This window comes from Mirounga angustirostris, unplaced genomic scaffold (genome assembly GCF_029215605.1).
Source record: "Mirounga angustirostris isolate CCGP_5_RB_7025 unplaced genomic scaffold, mMirAng1.0.hap1 SCAF_17, whole genome shotgun sequence".
Taxonomy (NCBI): domain Eukaryota; kingdom Metazoa; phylum Chordata; class Mammalia; order Carnivora; family Phocidae; genus Mirounga; species Mirounga angustirostris.
In genome coordinates, this window is record NW_026991725.1 from 38,654,035 (window position 1) to 38,671,798 (window position 17,764).

The 17,764-nt window shown below is 59.2% G+C and overlaps 1 protein-coding gene across 5 annotated transcripts; it reads right to left on the reverse strand.

Moving 5' to 3' along the window:
- Positions 1-5,170: 5,170 nt before the first annotated feature.
- FDXR (ferredoxin reductase) lies at positions 5,171-15,943 on the reverse strand. 5 transcript variants are annotated; one of them, XM_045888514.3, is made up of 13 exons: positions 15,774-15,943; positions 15,073-15,191; positions 14,914-14,985; positions 9,451-9,546; positions 9,120-9,242; positions 8,826-8,939; positions 8,371-8,472; positions 7,483-7,590; positions 7,151-7,235; positions 6,816-7,015; positions 6,563-6,734; positions 5,739-5,909; positions 5,171-5,604 (listed from the first exon to the last, which is right to left on the reverse strand). In XM_045888514.3, exons 1-13 carry the CDS (start codon positions 15,850-15,852, stop codon positions 5,468-5,470), a joined length of 1,578 nt encoding a protein of 525 aa, XP_045744470.1. In that variant the 5' UTR covers positions 15,853-15,943; the 3' UTR covers positions 5,171-5,467. The 5 variants fall into 5 exon arrangements, with proteins under 5 accessions (XP_045744470.1, XP_045744467.1, XP_045744468.1 ...); XM_045888511.3 differs by lacking the exon at positions 15,073-15,191 and having other exon boundaries at positions 14,914-15,011; XM_045888512.3 differs by lacking the exons at positions 8,826-8,939; positions 15,073-15,191 and having other exon boundaries at positions 14,914-15,011.
- Between the last annotated feature and the right edge of the window lie 1,821 nt (positions 15,944-17,764).

Genomic DNA, 17,764 nt, shown 5'->3' on the forward strand with positions numbered 1-17,764 from the left:
ACTAGTAGCAACCATTCCAAAGGAGTGTGACACTGCCAACTTGGTCAGGGCTCAGAGTCTCCTGAAACCCTGGGGTGTCTTCCACACGAGCTGCTTCCCCAGGCCCTCGTCGGTGTGCAAGGTTTTTCTGACCTAACCCAAGGGCGTGATGTGCATCCCTGCAAATAAACATCATTGCTTTGGATCAGAACCAAGAGCCAAGCCAGTGAGTGGTGCTCACTGAGGCAGCGCTCCCTCCCAGCTGCCATCGTCCACTCCTACGCCACCTTCTCCATCTTCATCATATCCCCAGCAAAACTTCTGAACGGGGGAGAGACAAAGGGTGACCAGGGTAACCCAGTTTAATTTAGGCTGAGAAGACAGCACTTTTGTCAGGGCCACAGAACCTCAGCTACCACCAATCAGGGACCTCAAGTGACACCTGCAAAGGGAACTGCCGTGCTTGCTTCTCCCTTTCCCAGGCCTTTCTGTGCCCATCTCTGCCCACAGCCCAGGCCCGGTAGGTTCCCTGCCCCCCACCCCGGGCAGCCCCAAGGCTCCCCCATCTCTGCCTCGCAGTGCTGAGTTCCACGTCTGTGCCACCCAGAACAGGTGACTTTGGGCACCGAAACTGAGGTCCGAGGTCAGTGTCAAATACAGGCTGGATATGGAAGACTGAGTGTGAGAAAAAGAATGTAAACTATCTCAGGGATATTCTTTATATTGATGACATGTTGAAGTAGTATTTTCCATACACTGAGTTAAACAAAATAAACCGCTAGAACTAATTTCACCTGTTTCCTTTTACTTTTTCTAACGTTGCCACTGAAAATTTACAATGACACCTGCCGCACTCATGTTGCTTCTTTAGGACAACATGACTCTAGATGTAGGACTCAGGCCCTCCCCCAACTCCAGGGGGGCACTACCCCCAGAGACTCCCTCGATGGGAAGGTGTCCTCTGGGATTGGGGTTGAGAAGGACAGGAAGTCGAGGCAGGTGGTGCCTCTCACCTGAAGTGATCACAGAATACCTCCGGAGGGAGGGGTCCCATCAGGCAAGTCTCTCTGAGCTTCCAATAGCCAAGGGCAGATTCAAAGAGATTCAGACCCCAGAGTCTTATCACCACATGACCTCCAGCCTCCCCCACAAGGCAGGAGGGCCATACCCCCAGCCCTGGCCCCCCAAACCTCTCCACCTCCCATCCACCTCACTCCCCGCCCCCCCCCCCCGCCCCACTGATCCGAAACGTTGTTCTGGGCGCTGCACCCCTCCTCACACAACACAGCTGCTCCCTGGTGCCCACAGATGAAGTCCAGACACCTTGGTCCCATGACTAGGGCCCCACACACCCGACACCAACGCATTGTCTCCCCTCCATAGAGCCCACACTCCTGCCAGTCTATTAGCCAGACAGCCCCTCACTGTTCTCATCTCCAGGTCTCTGCTCTGTTGTTCCCTTAGGCTGGAACGTCCTCTTCCCACAGCCTCTCTCTTGTCTACACAACAAAATTCCAGAATTTTCAGAGCCCAACCTAAATCCCTCTCCCACTGGGCACCTGCCCTAGTTCCCCCAGGCTCTGGACACGTGCAGTGAGAAGATATAGGGTCTGGGTGGGGCTGTAGGCCACCTCCTTCCTCCTACCTTACCTCCCTCCCACCCCTGGGTTGGGAAGCTCTCTGCTAGGCCACTTCACTGATTGGCAGGTATTTGCCCACTCAGTGATGCCCCTGCCACATACCTGACTTTTTCTTAGGAACCTCACTCTCTCACGGTCTCCTATCTTTCACTAACGGGCTAAGTTAATGAACACTGGGACCCCATAAAGGCCCAGGGGCCATCGCAATGGTCAATCCTCTGAAACCTGCGGCATCACCTTGAGCTCCCTGAGTTACCTGCATGTGTTTACGGCTCTTCTTGCCGCCCCCGAGCCCCCCTCCCCCATTCCCAGGCAAGCTCCCCCCACACGGATGTGCGCACATGCACACTCACACCCCAGACCCTGGTGGCTCCCCCCTCTCCCAGGCCAGGAGCTTTGGCCCCAGGAAGGGGCTCCACCCACCAACTGCGCTGCTTCGGGGCAGCAGAGGGACCCGAGCTGCTCTGCCCGTCCTATCCACTGCCCTTTGGTAAGCGGCCTCTACTTTGCCGTCGGGTTTCCTTCCCTCCTTGACTTTTGCTGAGCTAAAATCCGAACCCAGGCGTCAGGGGAGAAGACCGCCCCTGCATCTCGCTTCCACTGGCGCGGGCACCAAAGTCTCCCTCCACGATTAACTCTCCCCCTCCCCGCTGATTCCGTCCCGGCCCCCCGGGGGGCGCCCCGCCCCCTCCCCTTGGCAGGAATCTCTTACACTCGGGCTGTGAAGTTCGGGGTATTTTTAGGCCGGCGATAAATAATTCATAGGGAACGTGGCATCAGGCTCCCCCCGCGGGAGGACGGGACGCGAGCGGCGAGAGCCACCGTCACCCGCGGCTCAAGGACACTCGCGATGCGGCGGCGGCGGCGACTCCGGGCTCCTGGACCCGTGCCACGCCTCCTGGTGGCCAAACTGGGCACCACGTCCGCGCCCCCCCGCCGCCGCGCTGCTACACCCCACCCCCTCCCTGCAGGCGTCCCCGGCTCCTAGGTCCCCCACCCCCACTCCCCGCAAGCCCCGCAGGTTGCGGGGTGGGAGGGGAGAGCTCGCCTGGCAGGCGGGGCTGTGGGCGGGATACCAGGGCTTGGGGCGAACCCAGAAATCTGGTTTGCAATCTACCGGGTCCCCTTCACGCTCCTATCCAAATTCTTAGTACGACGGAGTTAAGGAGCAGACTTGAAACCGAGTGGCGCAGCCAGAAACTAGACGGGCTACAAGACAGAGCACATGAGCCTTCCTCGATTTCCCTGTGGCTCTGGGTCGGAGACCGAGCGAGGGCGGTACCACCACCGGAGGGCTGGGGGACCGAGCCAGAAGTCCCGCCCGGTGAGCAGGGCTGGGAACCAGGGTAGTGCCACTGTCAAGAACCCGGCTGGGATCCCCGCTTCGCTCACCCAGCAGGACCTTCCTTTGGGTCGTGGCGCGCACCCTTGGGAATTTTCTGGCTGCTTGATTCCTTGCCTTCACAAGTCCCTGGCCCTGCCCTCCTGGGCCTGGGCACGAAACGCCTTCCGCAGCAGGAGGCTCCGGGCTTCCCTTCCCCGCCGTCGGGGATCCTTGTCGAAGCCCCGGGAGACCCGAGCAGCGCGCTGGTGCGACAGCCAGGGCCCAGCGCTCCGGGCCTCACGGTTCCCCCATGGTCCTCTTCATCCAGCCTTCCTTTTGCGCCTTTGCGCCCTCGGAGCCCGGGTCCCCACCACCCCGTGAAGCCCGCGCTGATTCCCTGAGGTCAGAGGAGGGAACGTTATGCGGGGCCGAGGAGCGGAAGAAGGAGACCTGGGGGTGGGGGGTGGGATAAGGATCTGGGGGGACTCGCAGCGTGTGAAGGGGCGGGGTGTCAAGGGAGAGGCGCGCAAAAGGTGCTCAGCAGACCTCCGGGAGGCGGGGCCCGAGCTCCCGGAGCCACCGACAGCCCCCTTTCGTCCTCTCTGCCCAGGCCCTCGCCGGCCCCCTTCGCGCAGTGGCGGCCCCCGCTCCTGGCCCAGCTCCCGCCCCAGCGGCTTCCAGCAGCAACAGTTGCGGGGGCCGGCGGCCCAGACTCCCGCGTCCCCGCACCGCCCCCTCCCCCGCGGCGCCGGACGCCCAGCGAAGGAGGAGCTGGAGGGCTCGGCGACCGGGGAGACGAACGTCTCGGGCGCCTCACCCGCGTCCTTCCCTCGCGTCCGCCGCGCGCCTGTCACCTCGGCCTCCCTGCCTCGCCTCCCCTCCGCCCGCCCGGGTCCGAACCCCAGGCCCGGTCCCCGAGGGTCCCGGGGCCCCGGCCGCCCCCTCCTCGGGCTCCCGGCGCCGGCCAGACTGTCCCCGGGAGTCCCGGGTCCGTCTCCGCCGTCCTTGCCCGCGCGGCGCCCGAGCCCAGCCCCAAGTTGGCGGCGAAGTTGGCGTCCCCGGCTCGCCACCCGCCACTCACCGGGGGGAAGGGGCGCTGCGCCCGCGCCGAGAGCCCGCGCCGGCCGCCTCCCGCGCGCTGCATGTCCCGGCGCCTCGGCCCCGCGCGCTGGCGCGCTCCGTCCTAGCTCGGCGGGCACCGGAGCCCGGGCAACGCGGGGCCCGTGTCGGTCGGTGGTGCGGCCTGGCGGGCCGAGCTGGCCCGGCCCCCGCCCCCGCCCCCGCGCCCCGCGCCCTCCCGGAGTCCGCTCGGCGCCCGGCTCCGTCCCGGGCTGGGCTGCGCGCCGCGCCTCCGGCTCCCAGGGCTCGCCAGCCGGCTGTGGCGGAGCGCTCGCCGCCGCCCGCGCGGGCCCGCCCCACCGGGGCCCGCCGCCTCCGCCCCGCCCCGGCCCGCCCCGGCCCGCCCCGCCGCCCGCTCCAGGCCCCTCCTTGCCCGCCCGCGCGCGGGACGCCTGCGTCCCTTCTCCCTTCTCCCTTCTCCAGGACTGGCTCCCCAGACCTGACACGCGGGGCCAAGTGCTGCCTCGGAGAAACCAGCAGCCGGCTTGGGGCCCTGGGTTCGAGCCCACAGCTCACTAGCTGTGTGACCTTGGGCCATTTAATTCCGGGGACTCCTCAGTCTCTGAAGTGAGACCAGCCTCTTGGGACTGGCATAAAAGATGGTGAACACGCCTTGTAAACTGTAGAGCACTACAGAGACGAGGTACTATTTTTAAAAGGCTTGTCCCTGTGGCTGGAAACCAAGAGGTGGGAAGGCCTTGGGAGTGGACAGAGAGGGAGGACCCATACCAGATGCTCTCGGCCACAGGCTGGGCCTGGGGCAAGCTGCTGCCCAGACTCCTCACTCCTGCTTTTCTCTTCTCGTTTTGGTTCTACTGAGGGGCTAACCAGAAAGGGAGCTGGGCCGAAGGGCCAGCAGAGCAGGCAGGCTGGGGTCCCAGGATGTCTGCAGCGTGAGCAGAAGGCAGCCAGGCAGGTCGCAGCAGCAGAGCCAAGCCGAGAGAGAGAGGGACAGTGGGTTCCAGGCCTGGCTGCCAAACCCCCTCAAGCCCCCAAGAGGCCCCTGAGCAGGGAGCTGGCTCTGCAGCGCCACCTGGTGACAGGAGGGGAGCTGTGGCTGGAAGGTGACCCCAGGCCCCAAAAGAAGTCACATATCAACCACTGGCCCTCCATTACAGCTCTTTTATTTCCAGTATATTCCTGACCTGGTGACCCTCCACAGTCTGACAGGAAAGAGGTGGGAGGGAGGAAAGCCTGCACCTCCACCCATCCCTATCTAAGGTTATCTCTGGCAAGGGCAACCTTCTGCCAGGAGGAAGTGCTCAGAGGCCCCTGGAAAAAAGGCAGCCAAGACCGGGTGCCAGGGCGGGCAGGCGACACAGCTTTAGTGCAGAGTCCCACTGACTGACCCAGGCCCCTCTCCCACGCACAGCATGCCTTCTCTCCCTGCCAGCCAGGCTGGGATCTAGGCTCGGCGCCCCAGCAGCCGCAGCATCTCCTGAGGATCCAGCAACTTCTCCCTGGGCTTCCCGGCACCCTTGCCCCGGGACACCTCCTCGGCATCCAGCTTCTCCCAGTCCGAGAAAGAGACAGGCCGGACCCCTGAAGCACAGGAAGATGAGTCACTGCTTCCCACTCCTCCTCTTCCACCCCCAGCCCAGAGCACCCCCTCCCAAACAGCGGAAAGGCCCAGGGCTGCCCACCACGCCTCCCAAGAGCTCACACGGGGCCCAGACCTCGGCTGCTGAGCAGGGCCTCGATGGCCGCATAGCCAGGCCTGGGACCAGATGGCAGCAGCCCGGCCTTCAGGTCCTGCAGCAGCATCTGGCCAGTGAGGAAGCTGTCGGCCATGGTAGTGGCAATGACCCCTGTGGGCCCCCGCTTCACCCAGCCGCTGCAGTAGAGGCCTGGCAAGGGACAACCCAGGCTCAGTAAAGGGGAGGTGGCTGCACACTGCTGGCAAGCCTGAGCCCCCAGTACACACACACACGTGCACACGCACACAGGCACACACATCCACACACCCCTAGTCCTCCCAGCAGCCCTGCCACTTGGGCCCACTGTGGCTCCTGGCCCAGCGCGCTGGCCTCCTCTCAACCTGTTTTTACCACGTCACCCCTCCCGCCTCAGTCTCGCCCTCGGCCAGGAGCTCCCTGAGGGTAGGAGATGGGCTTTGCCCTGCCTCCAGTCTCAGCAGGCCCTTCTAAACATGAACAGGATGAATGAGTAGGCAGGCACGTGGGTATTTAATCAGACTGGAGGGTCCCTTAGGACAGGGGCTGTCGTGTGATCTCTAATTCCAGCCCCAGCACGGGGGCCTAGCCTGGAGCAGGCCTCGGTCAAGTGCATGACAAGGTAAGCAGGCATACGCGGGCATGTCAGCTAGCCTGGGAACTTCCCTCCCAGCTCGAGGCAGGAGGAGGGTGGCTGGGCCCCAGGATGGGCTCCAGGGACAGGGCAGTTTCTTAGTGCATGTCACTGGCCGAATGAATGAATGGGAGACAGCAGCCTCTCCATCCCCCACGATAGTTTGGTGCCTAGCCTCCCTGCATCCTCTCACCTGGCACATCTATAACCCGGCCTTCCATATTGGGGATGACCCCAAGTTTGGGGTCAAAGGGCACACTGGGGTCGATGGGACGGCTCTTATACCCAACACTGCTCAGTACCAGCCCACAAGGGAGGTCTTCTGTGTCTCCAGTGGGCGCTGCGCGGGCGGCCTCACCAACACCCTGTTGAGGAGAGTGTGGGCAACACCAGGCTGGGGTGGGGAGACTTGAGAAAGGGGTGTCTCTGGATAACACGAGACTCACCTCCAGTCTGGTGACTGCAAGGTGAACGCCAGCTACCCGTCGCCCATCTGGTGAGGGCAGCACCCGCTGGGGGCTTCGGAAGAAGCGGAGGCCCCAGGTGCGGGAGGCCAGCGCCTGGCGGGCAGCCTCCTCCACCCCTGGCTTCTCCGTGGCTGTTCGAAGGAGAAGTTCTGTCAGCCGCTTCCTCTGCCGGGGAACCTCTGTCAGCAATGAGAACATTTCAGGCAGGCCTGTCCCTGGATTACAGCCCTCCTCCCAAAGCCCTCCCCCAAGCCCTCTCTGACCTAGACCATCGCCTCCCTAGTGAGCTAGGGGGCCAGGTCAGGGCCCCTCACCCTTGATTCTGTCCTGAAGGCCCAAGAAATCCACAGGATCCAAAATGGGCCGGGTTCCTGGTAACTGAATCATCTCCCGAAGCTCCTTGGGGGTGGGGGGTAGGGGAGGAGTTCAGGGCCAGAGCACTGTCCACTCCTGCACCCACCCCAGAGCCCAGCCCAGATGGGAGACACCACCACGGCCTACCACAGAAGGCACCAGGCCCCCGGGCCCTGCCTGCCTCCCCCCTCTTCCACCCCAGGCAGCAGCCATTCTCGGGGACTCAGTCCTGCCACACCTCCCAAGGGCAGACCATCTATGTGGGACCCTGATCCCCCTCTGGCCCCAGCACCTTAATGGTGAAGGCTACTTGCAGGGGTCCGCGGCGGCCCACTATCCACACCGTCTTCACCCGACTCTGCCTCAGTACCCCCAGGGCAGCCTCTGTGATGTCCGTTTTCTGGCACAAAAGGAGGGCTTGAAGTCATCGGATGCTGACCAGCAAGGGGACTTTGCATTCGGCGGCGGTTTTCCTACCCTCAGCGGGGAGGTCTGCAGCCGGGAATTGCACCACTGCGCCCCCTGGTGGCCAGATGGAGCACTGCCTCCAATTCTGCAAATGGCTCCAACCAGTAGCAAACCAGGCTCCTGCTCTTTCATTCAACAAGTGTTTCCTGAGTGTGTAGCAAGAGCCAGGCACTAGGCAAGGGGCATGGGGGTGGGGTGGGGTGGGGTGTCAACGGTAAGCAAGAGAGACATGGTGCCGGCCCTCACAGAGCTTCTGATCTGGTGGAGACAGTGATACTTGTCATATATTCATCAACAAGTATAAAGTTGTAGTGGTGACAACATGCTTTGAAAGAGAAGTAGACAAGTCTATGAGAAGCAGGGAAATGGACCTATTAAGGTGGTACTGGAGGGCTTCCTGGAGGAAGGGACAATTGAGCCAAGAACTAAGATAAACACAGGTTAACTGGCAGGGGGAGTGATATGTACACACTGAATAGTTGTTGTTGTTTTTAAAGGCCCATCCATGTAGCTGGAGTGCAGAAAGTGAAGGGAGAAACGGTATGAAGCAAAGCTCAAGGGCTGCCTTCCAGGAGGCCTCTGCCTGGCACCAGAGGGAAACAGAGGCACTGAGCTCAGTTTGGAGGGTGAGGCCTGAACCCTGCAGGCAGTGGCATCCTCTCCCTGGTGTGACCCCAGCTCCACCCTTCCAGCCCCTGACCTGCCCACTCACCTCCAGGTGCTCAGGTGGGGTCAGCAGGATCCGGGCCACATCTAGAGCCACATTCCCTTGCCCCAGGATCACAGCTGTGTCGCAGCTCAGGTCTGGCGCCAGCTGGCAAGGAGAGGTCTGGGTAGGGCTCCCCTGGCCTTGGCCCCAGTCAGGCTAATCTCAGCTCATGCCCAGTCACCAGCCGAGCCCCCAGGCTTCCCCTTACCTGGAAAGCCCACCCCACCTGAGCCTCAGCTGACGCCCCTCCTCTCCTACCCAGCCCCACCTTCTCCCAGAGGCCTTCCCTGGTTGACCTTCCCCCTCAGGCAGCCGATGTCTCATATCTCATCTCCCTAGGAGCCTCCCAGTTTGGGACAGTGGCTCCCTAGTCCCCCAGCTGTGGCATCCAAGAGCGGCCCCTGGCCCTGGCTGAGGAGTGGGGAGGAAGAAGTAGCAGCAGTGCTCCCCAAACTCACCTCCCGATTCTCAGGAAGCCCGTTGTACCAGCCCACAAAGGCCCGGGCCGAGAAAACACCGGGCAGCTCCTCACCGGGAATTTCCAGGGCCTGATGGTCCTCTGCCCCATAGCTCTGAGGAAAGACCCAGAGTCCTCGGCACCAGCTAAGGGCCCAGCAGACCCTGGCAGGCCTCCTTCTGGCTCCTCCTCCCCAGTTGCCACCCCAGGCCCTGCCCAGTGGGTTGGGCCTCTCCCCTACCGCCTTCCACCCTACCTCGGGCTGTTGCCCTGCCCTCCACCCGTCCACACTCACCAGCACCACGGCATGGTAGGCCGCCCGCAGCTCCGACACAGCCACATCCCTGCCGACTGCCACGTTGCCACGGAAGGCACATCGGTCCGAGCGAGCCGTCTGGGTAAAGGTGTTGATGACATTCTGCCAGGCCCCAGAGGGGAAGGGGTTAGGGGTGGGGCACTCCAGGGATCATGCCTGCGCCACCCTCGCCTCACAATGTCCCCAGGAGGGAACCTGTGCGGCATCCACACAGAGGGCCTGGGGTCATTCCATGCAGCCAGGGAGCCTCCTTTCCCTCCTGACCTTGACCAAAGTCCCCAAACTCCTCCTCCGGCCCAGAGACACCCACCTTCACCTCGGGGTGGTCGGGCGCCACGCCAAAGCGCACCAGGCCAAAGGGCACCAGCTGCTTCTCGTAGATGTCCACATGGGCCCGGGGGTGGTGCTGGGGAGAGAGAGCAGCTGGTGGGGCCGAGGGAGAGGCTGGGCCCTATGGGTCCTCCCTTCCCCGACAGGGCGGGAGAGCCCGGCTCAGTGCGCTGAGGACACAAGGAGAAAGAGAGGCCCCCGACTCCCCATCTGCCTGGAGAGCCAGACAGCAGGACTGGGGCAGCAGAGTAGCCCAGGCAGCGGAGGCCAGACCTCGGGACTGCCAGCCCCTCGAGACGGCAAGGACTCTGACCCACTAAGGAAGGAGGCAGCTCGCCCACCACTGGAGTTGTACGAGGGGAGCTTCTTCATCTTCTTGGGCCAGGCCTGACACACAGCCCTGCCCTAGAACCCTTCGATAGATCTAGAAATGCCCAGCCAGTCTGAGGAGCTGACAACTACCCTTTGAAATGCATACTCGCCTTAGCTCTAGTCTCCCAAGTCATCCTGTTGGAAAAGGGACCACCAGGACATGGGGTGGGGAGCACAGCCGGGGCTTCTGGGGGTCAGAGGGAGAAGGAAGTGGCTTGCTCTGTTTTAGAAAAAATGAGCTCAGTTATATAGGTGGTCCCACCTCGCCTGCCCTCTGGAGCACCTAGAGGGGCCACAGGGGAGGCAAAGGGTTGCGGTTGGGCAGAGAGGTCGGGTCTGGGCTGCCACCGATCAGCCACATGGCCCTGGCCGGTCCCAAGATCTGTGGGGTCTCAGACTCTTCCTCTGCAAACTGAGACAGATAAGAGCCCCCTCTCCGGGTTGTTGGGAAGCATCCAGAAGGTCAGGACAGTGAGAGACGCAGATTTGGAGTCAAGCAGTTGGGGCTTCGGGGGATGACACCGCCCTGCCTTGCACCCCCATCCTAGGCTCTTGCTGTGATACTCTCAACTCTGTGGGACTCAGGCCAAATGAGCTCCTGCCCTCCAGTTGCCCTCACCCCTACAAAGGCTCACACTCACCTCCTCACCTTTGTCTAAACCCCCTCCTGCCCTCTCCTCCACTGCCTGCACCCAAGTCCAGGCCCCCCATGCCCCGTCTGCCCATCCATGTCTCCTGCTCTCCCCACCCATCCCAGCCACAGGTAGCGCCCGAACCACCTCCTTTACACCCCATGACGCCGCAGCCACACAGCAGGGACCAACCCGGGGGATGTTTCTGTGCCACGGGGAATGTTTCTGAGTTTCTCGTTAAAGAGCAAGGCCTGAAGCACTTAGCCCAGCACCCGACCCACTGCGGGTGCTCAGTCAAAAAGCTGTCCTTTCCTATTACATCACCACCTCGCCCCTGAACCTTCCCCAGCTGCCCACAGCCAAGGGGCAAAGTTCAAACTGCTCGGCTTGGCAGTCTGTGACCCACACAGCCCGGCTTTTCGCCTTTATCTTCCATCCTTTCCTGCTATGGATCCACTCCTCCTGGTCACACTGTCCTGTCCAAGGCCACCTCTGCAATGTTAGGCGTGCTGGCCTGTTTACTGGATCTCTCTCCCGGCCGACCTTGTCTTCAGGGACCCGCTCTTCCCTAACTCAGCTCCCTCCTCTCCCTCCAGCTGTTCTTTCTCAGGCTTCTTTCCTCCTGTCCCCTCTAATGAAAACACTCTCTGAGGTTCTTCCAATGTGGGACCCCTCCCACCCCCCGACACATGTTCCCTTGGGGAAACTGCATCCACTCCCTGTGACCTCGGATTCCTGTAGACATGCCCATGTTCTACTCTCTCCCCTGCCCGGCTGCCCCCTCCAAACCTAACAGCCCTGGACAACACTGCAGACTCCTCAAACCCACCTAGATGCAAGTCAACTCCCTCTGCCCCCAAAACTCTTTCCTTCTGCTCCTGTATTCCCTCCCAACCCATCCACCCACAGCCTGAGCCAGAACCTGGGGTTTGTCCCTGACTCCCCTCAACCCTGCCCAGTCACCTATCTTCCCCTTGCCCTCCCCATCGCCCCCTCAGCAGCTCTTCATTGCTCTCCTGGCCACTGGCCCTGCCTCCCTGCCCCACTGTCTGCCCTACAGGGAGAGAGAGCTCCATGTCAAAAACGGGGTGCTTGCCTAAACCCTTTCAGTGAAGCCAACTATACCCAGAGCAGTGGGCAGCATCCCCTGGGGCGTTTGTTAAAAATTGTTGATTCCTAGGTTCCAGCCTTGGAGTCAACAGTTTGATTAGGTCTGAGCATGTGAATAACTACCCGAGGACTCTGATGGAAGAAGGGGAGGGCAGTGGATAGCACCATGAGACGATGCTTGCCTCCAAGGCAGTGGCTTCCGAGGCACCCTGGCTCTGGGCCCACCTGCCTCCTCCATCAGTTCTCCACCCTTATCCACAGCCGTTCTTCCCCAACTCACTTGTCCCCAGGGGGGCATCTCTCCTCCTTCGGGGCCTTTGTCCACGCGGCTCTCTGTGCCTGGGACTCTCTTGCCTGTCAGCCGCCCCTCGTCTACCTGGCAGCTTCTGTCCTTCAGACAGCAATGCGGACATCTCTTCCTCCAGGCCGCGCTGGGCACAGCTCTCTGTACACCACGCCCTCCGCCCCTGGTTTCTGTGCTTACACTATCAGAGCCTCAGAACCTGGATAAACCCTCTTCCCCTCGACTCCACAACTCCACCCCCCCATTGGGCTGTCATGTCCTTGAGCAGAGGGGCTATGCTTGTCCTGCTCGTACCCATGTTCCTAGGGTCGAGCCTGTGTGCCTGGAACATGTCAGTGTCCAATAAATCACTGCTGAATGGATGGCCTAGCATGGTACTCAAGAGCAGCTCTGACCCATAAATACAGAGAAGAGACTGGTGGGTGCGGGGCGGGGGGGCAAAATGGGGGAAGGAGAGTGGGAGGTATAGGTTTCCGGTTATGGAATGGATAAATCACAGGGATGAAAGGTACAGCAACAGGGCACACAGTCGATGGTATTGTAAAGGCCGTGTATGGTGACAGACGGTGGCTACACTTGAGGTGAGCGTAAGGGCCTCACATACAGACTTGTGGAGAATCACTACATTGAATACCTGAAACTAATGTAACATTGCGTATCAACTATACTTCAATGAAAATACATTTTTTAAAGTTTTATTTATTTAAGTCATCTCTACACCCAATCTGGGGCTTGACCTCATGACCCCAAGATCAAGAGTCACATGGTCTTCTGACTGAGCCAGCCAGGCGCCCCAAAATAAATTTTTTTAATTTTAAAAAAGAAAAAAAAAAAAAAAAAAAGAGCGGCTCTGCCATCAGACCGCCTGCACTCAGGTCCTAGCATCTTCCCTGTCCAGGTGGGGACCCTGGGCAATGTCGCTCAGCCTCGGTGTCCTTACCTGCAAAGTAAGAGTCATGACACCTGCTTCAAAGGTTGGCAAGGGGAGATGAGATGCCGTACAGCGCCCGCTCAGCTAAGTGCCACTGTCCCATATTGTGGCGTATGTTCCTGTCTCGGGAGCACAGCCAGTAGGTTGGAACTCCCGGTGGGCAAGGACTGGCTTGTAACCGGCTCCTGAGCCCATCCCCCAGCACCTCTCACAAGGAAAGCGCATGCAAGTGTGTGCCGGCTGAGTGCAGGCCAGGGCCACTGCTCCCACTGGGGGCACTGAGAAGCCGGCCTGGGAGGCTCACTCTCCCCGCTCCCCAAATTTCAGGCTCAGGTAGCAAGTGCACCTTATACAAAGCCCTCCAGGATCTCCCCAGACCCCGTGGGATCCCTGGTCTCCATCCCAGGGCCCGGGGCTATTCTACCACAAGGCAGTTTGTCCATGCGTGACCTCCCACACGTGGCACGTCCTCTCCAAAGCCCACCTCCTTCAAGGAAGCTCAAAGGCACCTTCTCCAGGAAACCCTTTCTGACTGACTGCGCCTAACTCAGCTCATGCTGGTCACATCTCAGTAATTAGCTTTTTCACCTGTGTTGCTTGGAAGGCGTGTTTAGGTCACTTTTCAGCAGGGTGTCCAACTCATGCTGGTCTCTCCGAGACCCTCCCGGCTTTAACATTGAAAGCTCCATGTTCTAGGCAAACTAGGACGATTGATTACCCCACCTTTTCAGTTTCTGCATATATGTGTGTACAATTAATATATTCATTCTTGGGCGCCTGGGTGGCTCAGTTGGTTAAGCGACTGCCTTCGGCTCAGGTCATGATCCTGGAGTCACTGGATCGAGTCCCGCATCGGGCTCCCTGCTTGGCAGGGGGTCTGCTTCTCCCTCTGACCCTCCCCCCTCTCATGTGCTCTCTCTCATTCTCTCTCTCTCAAATAAATAAATAAAATCTTTAAAATATATATATATATATATATATATATATATTCATTCTTTCTCCTGTCTCTCCACAGACACTCCAAGTCCCTCCAAAGCAAGGCCACTGTGTCATGTCTTAGTCAGCCTAGGTCTCCCTCTCCCCCTCCCACCTGCGGTTCTCCCTCCCCCCTCCCTCCCACCCAGATCTGCCCAAGTCTCAAGGGTAACCAGCAGCCTTGGGGCCGTGCCCAACAAGGCCAACACTGTAAGCCTTGAGGCTCCGGCCTTGGGGTGGGAGGAATGGGGGGTGGAGGGCAGGCTGAAAGAACAACATAGCATGGGGAGGGCTGGAGCATGACAAGGTGGCTACAGGGACAGAAAACCCTGAGAAGAGGGGATAGCCTCAAGACTAGGATGTTGAGGACAGAGGACAGAGAGAGAGAGAGAGGAAGGGAAGATGAGGGGCAGGATAAAGTCATCTGCAGGTCTGCATAAACTCCGTGAAGGGCTTGGCCAACGTGGCAGAGCAGGCCATCTGCCACTGACCACTTCTCCCATAGCTGAGGACCTAGAGTGGGGAGCCCCAGATGTAGGTGACAAAGCATATAGGGAGTGTCCAGTCTAGATGTGCTGGGAGCCCCTTTCCCATCAGGGATCCAGGAGTGCTTTTAAAACTCAAAGGAGGGGCGCCTGGGTGGCTCAGTTGGTTAAGCAACTGCCTTCGGCTCAGGTCATGATCCTGGAGTCCCGGGATCGAGTCCCGCATCGGGCTCCCTGCTCAGCAGGGAGTCTGCTTCTCCCGCTCCCGCTCCCCCCTCTTGTGCTCTGTCTCTAAAATAAATAAATAAAATCTTTAAAAAAAAAAAAAAATAAAATAAATAAAAAAAATAAAACTCAAAGGAGAGGGCGCCTGGGTGGCTCAGATGGTTAAGCGTCTGCCTTCGGCTCAGGTCATGATCTCAGGGTCCTGGGATCGAGTCCCGCATCGGGCTCCCTGCTCCGCGGGATGCCTGCTTCTCCCTCTGCCTCTCTCTCTGTCTCTAATGAATAAATAAATAAAATCTTTAAAAAAAATAAAAAATAAAAAAATAAAACTCAAAGGGGGTGGGGCTTTCCCCCAGGATTAGAGCAGCAGGTGAATCATAGGTGAGGGAACCAGGAAAATGTGGCTCACCTTTAGCAGGTGTTGGGCGGTATAGAAGCCAGCTGGGCCACTGCCCACCACACAGATCTGAGGGGGCTGCTCCTGTGTAGAGAACTGCTGCCGGAAGCCTGGTGGGGGGGGGGGAGAGGAAAAGGGATGGAAGGTCAGATCAGCACTTCCCAAACCAACATCAACATCAGGCAGAAACTGGAGCTTCCCAAGCTTCACCCCTACTTGCACCCTCCTCCTCTTTTTCCTCAAAGCTTTGGCGTTTGCAGGATCCCTTACTTTGTCTGAACCCCCAAAGGCTGTGTCTTCATCCAGAGCCCCGCATCTCACCCATGAATTTACTATGCCCACTCAACAATCCCCATCACCCCTGAGGCTGCCCTGCACAGTACTGCATTTTCTTACAGGGTTCCCTACCCACCCAGCTAGACTACCACATCCTTCCAACGGACTCCAAATCATCCCAATCTTGCCCCCGTGGATCTCCCACAATGCCCGACTGTAGCTCTTCTACCCACTCTCTCTCCACAGAACGCTATATTGTCCCTGTGGACCCCTGTCTTTCCTATAGACCCCTGTTCTACCTCAGACTTCGCTCTGGGCTCCCAGACCTTCATATAACCCCCATTCACCCAGTCTCACACCTGTGCACCTCACGGTCTCCCCTTCTCACTTTGTTGACACACATGTGACCGCACAGGCCCCCACCTGCCCCCGTACACCACGCCAATCTCGTCCGTAGGAGTGGACCCCTCCGGTTTCGCCCCTGGCCCCCTCTCGCCCCTCTCCAGCCCTGCCCCAGCTCCGCTCTGACCCCCACACTTGCTCGCAGGCCTCCCCGCGCTGCCATTCAGCCCTACAGGTAGGTGCCCTGCTCCTACTCGGGGTGCTCCCGGCGGGAGGCGGCCGGGTCCGACGCCACGCCGACCAGTGCCACCAGCGCCAGCAACGCGGGGCCATGGCTTGGAAGAGCAACCAGCCAGAGGACAGGATCCCGGAGACGCCCCGCGCTCAGTGCCGGGGCATCAGTGCTCCGCGCGGGCTCGGGTCCCGCCCCCGCCCTGCCCCCGCCCTGCCCCCGCCCCCGCCCCCAAGTCCCGCCTCCCGCGCTCTGGGAACGCACAGTGTGGAGGCCACGCCTCCATCCCGGAAAGAAGCCCGCCCCCAAAAGAGAAGCCCGCCCGCCGATCCACCCACTATCGCTGAGGGCCCGCCCCCAGGACTTCCGAGCCTTAGTGACTTAATAATTTTCTCCCCAATCCAATCATCTGGAGGCTAGCGTTGAACGAGAGCGAATCTCCATCGCTGTTTCAATCCCGCCTGATGGAGGGATCCAATTAGGAAGGAGCTTACTTTACTAAGCCCCTCCCCCTCGGAGACGCTCGTCGCTCTCTGATGACGCATGGGCCGGTCCCTTTTGATAGCGTACACTCCTGGCCCGGGCCTGGTTTCTTCCCAGCCAATCACGAGCCGAGTTCCAAAGGAGCCTCCCTTTCCTTAGCGTGATAACCACGGAGTTCGGAAGTCTGGGAAAAAAGGGCTACTGTGGGGCCTTGGCAGCACGTGGGCTTTGTGCAGGAGTGACCCCAGCCACATGCTGTCCAGTTCCGGCCAGGCAGCATTTTAAACCTGAGAGATCAAGTCCCACCTCACCCCGCTCCCCTTCACGTAGGTGAAGAAACGGGAGGAGCGGCTTGCCCTTGGTACTAAGAACAGAGCCATACCTCCCATTCCTGTCCCAACTGGACTGGTACTAAGGGTGAGGCTCCTAAGACCCGGGCTTCGGGTGCAGAATTTCAGGGGGCGCCAAAACCTCAGTAATTAAGGTAAAAAATACTTTAATGCAAAATATTTTAAGAGATCAGAATTGAAGACCACAGACTGCCCCGCTGTCCCGGGAGCCCCATGCGGGACTCGATCCCAGGATGCTGGGATCATGATCTGAGCCAAAGGCAGACGCTTAACCGGCTGAGCCACCCAGGCGTCCCTGCCTTATCATTTTTTAGTTGTCTTTTTATTGAAGTCTAACAAACAGAAAAGTGCACAAATCACAAACATGTACTGTTTGATGAATTACCACAAGATGTAACCATATAAACCAGCAACTGGTTCAAGAAATGGGACATGTGCCTCTCCTTGTCACTTCCCCTCTCTCCTACTGAGAAGTAAATACTATTCTGGTTTTTACAAAGTCATTGTATTTTGTGCCAGTCCCACTAGACCAGGAGGAGGCAAACTGGCTTGCAGGCCAAATCCTGCCCACCATCTGATTTCATACTAGGGCAAGCTAATGGTTTTTCCATTCTTAAAAGGTTAAAAAATTGTGAAGAATAATATTTTGTGGCATGTGAAAATTACTTAAAGTTCAAAGAAAGTTTTACTGGCACACAGTCATGCTCATTTCTTTCCATATTTTCTGTGGCTCAGTGTGCTTTGAGTAGTTGTGTTTCAGTAGTTGTGACTGAGCCCATATGGTCCACAAAGCCCAAAATACTATGTGGGGATGCCTGGGTGGCTCAGTCAGTTAGGCGTCCAACTCTTGATTTCAGCTCAGGTCATGATCTCAGGGTCATGGGATCAAGCCCTGCATGGGGCTCCGGCTGGGTGTGGAGCCTGCTTGGGATTCTCTCTCTCCTTTTCCCTCTGCCCTTCCCTCCCCACTCCCTCTTAAAAAAAAAAAAAATGTTTGCTGTAAGTTCTGAAAATGTTAGCTATCATCATCACCATCATCAATATTACCACCTCCTATATACCTCTGTAAATTAGGCCTTAGGTCTCTGTAGAGTCCAGGGAGGGCTTCATTCTCTCCTATCACCTCCCTCCTTCCCTCTCAAGCCCCATGCATTCCCAGCCCACATCCTTAGAGTAACAG

Coding starts and splice junctions, on each gene's coding strand:
- FDXR (XM_045888514.3), bottom strand. CDS start 15,852: ATGGCCCCGCGTTGCTGGCGCTGGTGGCACTGGTCGGCGTGGCGTCGG. Junction 8,940..9,119: donor CCTACCATGCCGTGGTGCTG/GTGAGTGTGGAC, acceptor GTCTTTCCTCAG/AGCTATGGGGCAGAGGACCA. Junction 7,016..7,150: donor CCTTCAGGACAGAATCAAGG/GTGAGGGGCCCT, acceptor CATTGCTGACAG/AGGTTCCCCGGCAGAGGAAG.